The sequence below is a fragment of the Trachymyrmex cornetzi genome, unplaced genomic scaffold (genome assembly GCF_001594075.2).
Source record: "Trachymyrmex cornetzi isolate Tcor2-1 unplaced genomic scaffold, Tcor1.1 scaffold26, whole genome shotgun sequence".
NCBI lineage: Eukaryota > Metazoa > Arthropoda > Insecta > Hymenoptera > Formicidae > Trachymyrmex > Trachymyrmex cornetzi.
In genome coordinates this window covers 1914565-1923161 of record NW_017297270.1, presented here as the reverse complement: position 1 = coordinate 1923161, position 8597 = coordinate 1914565, and the positions used below count along the sequence as shown (strand labels likewise).

The window sequence follows — 8597 nt, the reverse complement described above, 5'->3', positions numbered from 1 at the left end:
AGCGGGGCGCCGTGCGCTCGGTGGGCTGTGCCTTCGGCAATAGTAGGTCGGGCGGACGCGCGTATTTGGCTACCTTTTAAACGTTAATATCTCGTTAACTATTGCTGACACCTCAAAATGGTACAGGACTTTTTGATTCAGTATAGGCTGTTCTACCCACGTATGACAAAAAATGCGGTAGTCGCCAAACACCCTGTATATTTCGTTGCATATTAAAATTATATATACCGTTGTATATATTTAAATATATCGTTGCATCCAATTCAGATTATCAAACCTATAAAACACCAAAATTGATAGGTATACGTTAACGTAAGACCCTCGAATGTCCGGCTACATCAAATCTACGTTTTCGTAGCTGTATTTCATCTCGCACTTGTTCCTCGTATTTTAATCGACGGAAGAGAAGTTGCAAACTCAAAACTATCAATCGGAAATCGCTCCATGTGCTACGATTAAAGCAATTAGTTTGATTTGCAATTCAGCTGCCAAATATGCAAATAATTGCATACCAATGGCGTATTTGCTGTTCCACTGAGAATACAGTTTACATAGCTTGTTTTGCAATTACAGTCAGGGCAAGGGTAGATTCGGCGTCACCAGGAGCTTCATCGCGACCAGGAGCGGACTCCTGCGATGGCACGAACATCAACAGAATGACGGAAACACCGAGGAACCGTGAGCCTATTTTTAACAATAAGACTGTCGGATAAATGCTAAGAATTATGCATACGTAAAACAGTATTTGTTTAATGTTAAATCAAAAATTTTGGAAAACGACGGATGTTTAATATGATTTATTATCCAATCTTGTAAAATTAATTGCTGCACGCAGGCGGTTCGCTGAAAGACATGCAAGAGCCATGGATTCATCGTGGTACAAACGTGCAGTAGATCAACATTCCATAGAACCGGAAAGCTTCGTTTTCAGCGTACCATTTGACGCAGGTAAATATGCGTATTTTAACATAAATTTATAGGGAGCTTTTCATCAAGGTTTTTAGGTGACACGCATCGACAGAGTCCCCTTTTGGCTGTGTAAACTTGTGTCGTGTTGTATCGTTATTGGATAGCACTGTGTCCGACACTATGTCGATGCGCGTATCGCCTAAATGCCTTTATGAAAAGTTCCCAGCTTTAACGTTTCTTACATATCATTTGTAAATAAAGAAAAATTGGATAAAAAAATAATAAAATTGCTTTAAAACATTTCTAAAAATTAAAGTGGCTCTTATTTTCAACTTTGGAATATTCTTTGTGGCCCTCAAACTGGTTTCAATAAAAAAAAAACTAACCGAGATACACACAAATTTTTTGACACAAACGACGTTATTGTAATAATTAAATATCAAAAAAATTAAATATATATTTTTTCCTTATATTATAATTTCATTTAAAAAATCGGTTACTTGTGAATGTACATGTTATATTGTATAAAATGTTTCAAAATAATGTATGTATTATTATACATATATAATAATGTATACAATATAATAGTATTAGGTATATAAATATAATAGTATTAGGTGTTAAACTTAATTCGTGCCGTTTTTCGTCTCTAAAATTGACTTTTTATTTCGGAGGGAAGATGAGTGAATACCTTAATCAAAGTAATTTCCTCCATTTTCTACTTTATTACTAATTAATAATACTTTATTAATAATACTTTGATTAAGGTACTTCCCTTCGAAACAAATCAATTTTGGAGACGAAAAACGGCAGGAATTAAGTTTAACACTTAATATATTAAATACATATCTGGCGGGAAAATACAAATAAAGAATATTAAAAAACCGGTTTTAAATTTTTGAAACAATGCTTTACATCTTTAAAAAATCTGAATACGACATATTTCATTCATAATGGAATGATTAATTCCATAATTTTTTGAAGACAATATTTAAATATTTTCAATGAAAAACATTCATTAAACATTTTTTTAATTTTTTTAATTCAAATTTTTCGTCAAAAATCTAAAAACATTTTTTTTAGATGTAATATGCTAAAAACTGTGTAAAATTTTTTTTAATTTTTTAATTCACACGGTAGGAAAATAAAAAAAATTGAAATTGACGTTTTTTACTATTACTACTACATGGATAAATTTAGCAGGTTGAAATATAATGTAAAATAATCTTTTACCGAGCTCAACAATGTGACGTACTCAAAATTGGATTTGGTTTAGAGGCACTTTTTATATGCTTATTCGGTTAGGTCCTTTGTTTTGTACCGAAATACTTTATAGACACATAATTTAAAATAAGTTTTATACCAATATGAATAATATAATTGATAAACTTTATTTCTTTGTTTTTTCATGCGTGAGCTTATGTATAATCAAATATATAGGACTCGTACATATAACCCTAGATTTTCCAAAGATTTGTCTTTTCTCACTGTTCGATGTTAACTAACTGACTGACGTCGCTGCGTATTGATGCTGTATCAATCATTTATATGATTTTTGAATTATTAGCTGATACGACCGATCCACTCGTCACCGCCACCCATGCTGTATTCATCGGAAAAGGTCACAAAGCTCCAGCAGTGGTAGTAGGTTTGCAATTCCAACACTCATCTTTGGCAACCCATTTTGTGAACATTACTTCGACAGTAAGTAAACGTATTTTTTTCTTTACGCATAATTATCATGAAATATGAGTAAATTCGTTATTTTAGTGTACCGGAATGACAGGATGTAAAAAGAATTGCGCTTCGGAGGAGCTCGATTGTTACATTCTAGATAACAATGGATTTATTATTATAAGTGAACGTCATGAGCATACCGGAAAATTCTTCGGCGAGATAGACGGAACTATAATGGATTCCTTGGTGCAAGATAGGATATATAGGTAAAATAATTATACATGATGATAGTAAAGCGTGTCTCAGCAAAATCGCACAAATTGGTGATGTCATATTGTGGATGCATCAAATTGCCAACAAGTGACTCAGTTGCTGCAATTCTGGTAGCAACATACTTAGCAACATACTTAGCAATGTATACTTAGCAAGCAACATGCCAGCAACAAGACAGTCACATTGCTATCTGGGGACCTATATAAAGTGTGATAAGTAAATAACTCGATAAATATTGGAAAAAACTGAAAAATGTTACAAACATAGAACCATTTCGAAGAAGACATATTTTGATTACGTTGTTTTTTATATGGAGACACCAGAAAGATACGAGGGTCACCTACACTTTTTAAATAAAATTATATAATCTTTTTTTATATAATATGATTCCTCTAATTCTTTTTCTTCCTTTTCTATTAAGACTGTCCTGTTTCTTCTGCTCTCTTAACTTTCCTTCGAAGCAGAAGTCCAACTCTCGTACCCATTTTTCGGATGATCTTCCGGACGGTCGTCTGAAAGTAGGGATTTCCAATCTTTTCCATTTTACCACTCGATCGGAACCCATCCTGTCCACATGATTTCTCCGATGACATCTCCTTGCTCTCATGAGTCTCACTACTTGAGTTCCGCATTCTTCTCGTATGTCTTGACTTTCCTGGTGGAAAAAAATGGTTGAAATGATTGAAATCGACAATGAAATTGCTGAAATGAGAAATGAAAATAAAATATTTTGAAAGTATTTCAACATAAATCAGTTTTTTAATACTGAGAAATATTATGAATTTTAAAAATAATTAATAAAAATTAATGACGAGTAATAAAAAGTAATAAAAACTAACGCAAATATAATATTTAATATTCTTACTAATTTATTCAGAGATATTAAACACTGAATTATATTACTGAAATATCATAAATCCTAGAGATATTGAAAATGTATGAAAGAAAAATGAAAAGTAATGTAAAACGTATAATCTTTTACTGTGTATTGTACACTGAGATATGTTGAAATACTATAAATTGTAAGGAAAATTAATGAAAATATCTGAAAAATAATGAAATTAGTTAATATTGTAACGAAAAGCTTTGAATTCATCTTTGTAGGAGTGCCGCTAGATGGTATCAGTTTTCGCACCTTATTAGGGAGTTTTTGCAATACCGTTCATCCACATACGATGAACGCTAAGGTCAGATTGTCTTCTTAACAACTAATTAAGAAAAAGATAACGTAACTTTAGGATTCACTGTATCTGGATTCACACGTTATTGCAAAAACTCTATTGTTAGTCGTGCTCTTTATCAGGATGTCCCCAACCTATGGATAATCACTTCTCGTAAGCAGGTAAAGCAGACTAAACTGAGTCGAAAAATCCTTTAACACAGTTTGTGCAATTTTCGCAATACTTTAAGAGATATTAATCTCTAAAAATCACCAAAGCACGTATCCACGCAGCGAGTGTCTACTGCCAAGTATACGCCCATCGGTCGCGGTCTTGTCACGTGAGGACTACGTGGTAGACGCGCCTTAAATATCATAACACAAGCGGCGCATCTACCAAGCAGTCCCTACTCCCCGTGTAACAAGCGACCGGTACCGATGAGCGTACTTGGCGGAAATTCGCGCGGATACGTGCTTATTCAATTATCTTTAGAAATTAATATCTCCTAAAGTATTGCGAAAATTACAAAATAGTAAAAGACTTCTCGACTCAGTTCAGTCCGCTCTACCTACTCATGACAGGCGATTCCATAAGTCGGAGACACCCTATCAGTATAACCGAATCACAGATCATCAGCAGACATGTTATTAGATAATTTACATTTGTACATGGTTTCACACATATTTTAGTACATGCATTATATTTTTGTACCAATACGAAGCTGAAATACCGATTAAGAGACCAAGCTCCAATGACCTTGACCTTGACATATGTTGTCAAAGTCATGACCTTGAGTGACCTCCAACAGGTTTTAGCGCTCGTTATTCATTTAAAAAGTTATTAACAAAATAAGTTTAAGAGATAACGTCACATTTCTGCTATACATATTTAATATTAAGTAATATCCTACACCTCCCCCTGCTTAAGAACGTTCAACTTTTCACGCGAAACGAGGTCCGTCCAATCTCCCTCCCCCCCTCCCTCCCCACCTAGGAGCGCACGGCTTTCCACGCAAAGCGAGGTCTACATTACACTCCCTCTATCTAGAAGGTCGTACGCCTCTAAGCAGGGGAAGGTGATGGACCTCGCTTCACATAATTGTACTCTCCTAATTGGTTCACCCCATACCTCCTCCCTGTCTAGAGCCATTCGACTTTTCACGCAAAGTAGTGAAATAATTACCTACTTTGATTGTTAATAACTTTTTAACGAATAACAGCGACAGTTAAAACCTGTTGAAAGTCACTCAAGATCATGACCTTGACAACATATATCAAAGTCAAGGTCATTGGAGCTTAATTCCCTAATCGGTACTTTTACCCTTAAAACTTATGACTTATTTAATAATGCTGTCGTATATCACTAAAATTTACTTCAGGTTCTTTAGGTATTACCATGGATTTAATTTTTTCGATCGAGATTTCTATATTAAGCTCCTTTGAAGTCCTGGTGAACCTGTACAGTAAATGTTGCAGTTCGTCTTTGCTTTAGGTCATTATGATAGCATCATCAGTATAACATATTATTTTGTCGGTTGTTTGCCCCATTTTTTAAATCCTCCGTCCACTTTCTTCACTTGTACTACCCCGTTCATCACAACGTTAAAGTGGATTGGACTAAAGCTATCTCCTTGTAGGATCCCTATTACTGGCATTTCTGCTGTTAGTGCATTCTTTGTTTTAATTTTGGTCTTATCGTTGGTATTTAATTGTCTGATCGGCTTTATGTATTCGTCTAATTATATTCTACATATAAAAGTAAACAGAATAATGAGATGAATCAATTTGTATAAGGAAAACATATAAGTTGCTTTAAAAAATACATAAGCAAAATAGATAATTTTTTAAATAAGCAACTATGTGTTTTTTTTTACATCAGTTGATTCTTTTCATTATTCTATTCACAAAAGTATTAAGGTACGATTATAATAAAATTAATGATTTACGAGATATTCAATATTTATATGTTATTATGAAAACTGTACGCCGAATTAATTTTTCAGTCTTTTAAAACGCGATCCTAACAGAACTAATATAATAATTTGTGGTAACATAATTTAATTACCAAATTTTTTAATTTGCATTACCTAAGGCCTCGGTAATCTGACTATGAGGATGCCCATCCAGCAAGAGGGAGATCTGGGTTCGAATCTCGGCTAAGGTAATGTTTTTCGCAATAAAATTATTTACAGATTTTAATAATTAAGTTTATCAGCATTATTAAGATCTTTCCAAGATGTCATCAAATTATTATATTACTATTATAGTTTTGTCGGATTACGTTTTAAAAGTCTGAAAAATCGATTCGGCGCACAATTTTCATGATGACACATGAGATCGAATTATTTAAGCATTTAAGATCCAGTTTCGACTGTTAAAAGGCTTTTATTTTCTATTAGTTGTGTATTCACATCTACGATCCAATAACATTCTTTCTTTAATATTTTATGTCAATATATGTCAACATGTGCCATAATATAGTATAAAATATCTCGGAAACTATTGACCTTTTTATATCTCTACCTTAATACTTTTATATACTATATAGAATAATTATATATGTTATGTATATAAAATAATTAGACTAATCATATTGTGTAGGGGAGACCGGGGACAAAAGTAACACGGGACAATAGTAACATCGTCAATATTTCTTAAACTATAACAGATATATGTATGTGGCCGCGTGATAAAATTCTATATACAGATAGGCATTGAATCGTTCGTTACATGTTGATTTTCGCGGAACGTGCACGAGTGCAGAAGCAGAAATTACTTTTTTCATGCATCAAGTAACTTTTATTGCGTGCACAAAATTCAAAATATTTTTGTTCTTTATAACAAAGGTATAATGTATTATTTTAATATGTTTTAATGAATATCTGTGTTGATGTTTTTCACATTTGAGTTGATTTTTATCTAGGTTTTTATTCAAAAAATTTACTATAAATCATAAAATACCATTAGAGGACAATAGTAACATCGATGCCTGGGGTCAGTTATTCAATTTTATACTGTAGAATCTGAATTTTGTAAGAAGGATTGTTCCTAGTGAGAAATGACAATGGAATCGATGTCGAATCGACGTCAATTCGATGATTTCGACGTCGAATCGACATCGATTCGATGTCGATTCCATTGTTATTTCTCACTGGGTTACTTCGGCTTACTTAATAGCATTATCAGCAACTTTTTTATATTTGGCGAATACTTTTTGTAATCGAACCATGGCGTATATCAAGGATTTATTTTTTGACAACTATATCTATTCACTGTTGGATACTCAGCGATATTTGAATGTTTGGAAATCCAGGATCCTTCCGTCGCCTACATATAACTGAAATCAGGCCTGAACAACGAAGGTCTATTTTTAATAATTTTCATTATACTTCTATAATTAGTGATCTATGTTAATCTATTGTAGTCAACCACTTTCATATACATACTTGTTAATAACTTTAAAAATGAAGGTAGTCGAAATGTTAGTTGATGTAGACTGCATATTTTTATTTCGTTTTTACTTTTATTTTACTTAATGTCAACTGTATCATATGTACATTAAAATTTGTTTTGTTTTGGCTCTATAGCTCTTCTGATTTATTTTGTTTTATTCGATTTGAGCCTTTCTTTTTATTATGTATTTTTATTAATAAAACCAATAAATACTATTGTTTTATTTATAAATAGTATGGTACAATTGTCCCTCTCTACTATTACAATCGTCCCAGGGGTTGGGACGGTTGTAACAAAATTCCTCATAGTCTTTAAACAACTTTTTTTCTAGTTACATTGAAAAATTGAATCAAAGAAAATTTTGTAGCTAAATAAATTCTACATCTAAAGATACATACTTTTTTTAATGTAAATATTATATTTTAACTGTTATAACACTTCAAAGTCAAAATGTTACTTTTGTCCCCGGTCTCCCCTAAAGAAAATAATATAAGTCTATTAAAAAAGTAGTAGTAACTTTTGTATCTTTTTGGCGTCTTTACCTAGAAAAAAACAACGTAATCAAAAAATTCTCCTTCCAACCGTTTCATTTTTGATTGAAATGTTTTTCTGTATTTTCCACATTTTTCGAGTTAGCTTATCACAATTTACATGAGTTCCACTTAATGTTTGCAACGCTCGCGAGTACCATTTTATCCTTCTTGTTAAATATTAAATAAGGATGAGATGATACATGCGAGCGTTGTGAACGTTAAGTGGAACGCACCCTTTATAGAAATAAGGTATCTGTACGGAGCATTGTTAAAACGTATTCTGAGTTATACACGGTGAAAAATTTCTTTACATTTTTTTTTTAAACAGTTAGAAATAAGAGGAAGACACCTATTATCAAAACTGTAGAATAAGTACCAGGTATGTAAATATGAAACGGAATTTACCAATAAATGGCCATAGCTGTCAATGTAGTTGCCGTCAGACCGCATCATTGACGCCATTTCCTTGTTCTGACATCTGACAAAGATTTTCAACTCACAACAATACAAGTTTCATACAACAGTATAATTTGTAATAGCGTTGAACATGTCGAATTTTGTGCCTGGAAACTACGATTTGCGGACAGCATTGA

The 8597-nt window shown here is 32.7% G+C and overlaps 1 protein-coding gene across 1 annotated transcript in view; it reads left to right on the top strand.

Annotated features, from left to right (window-relative positions):
- LOC108761636 (voltage-dependent calcium channel subunit alpha-2/delta-3) overlaps positions 1-8597 on the top strand; it is a gene marked incomplete at its 5' end in the record, with an annotated part of 52371 nt that overhangs the window by 16034 nt on the left and 27740 nt on the right. The window contains 4 exons of the mRNA XM_018508252.1: positions 574-678; positions 836-948; positions 2477-2613; positions 2680-2852. Coding sequence (XP_018363754.1) covers positions 574-678; positions 836-948; positions 2477-2613; positions 2680-2852 — 528 coding nt within the window. The remainder of the gene's footprint in view (positions 1-573; positions 679-835; positions 949-2476; positions 2614-2679; positions 2853-8597) is intronic.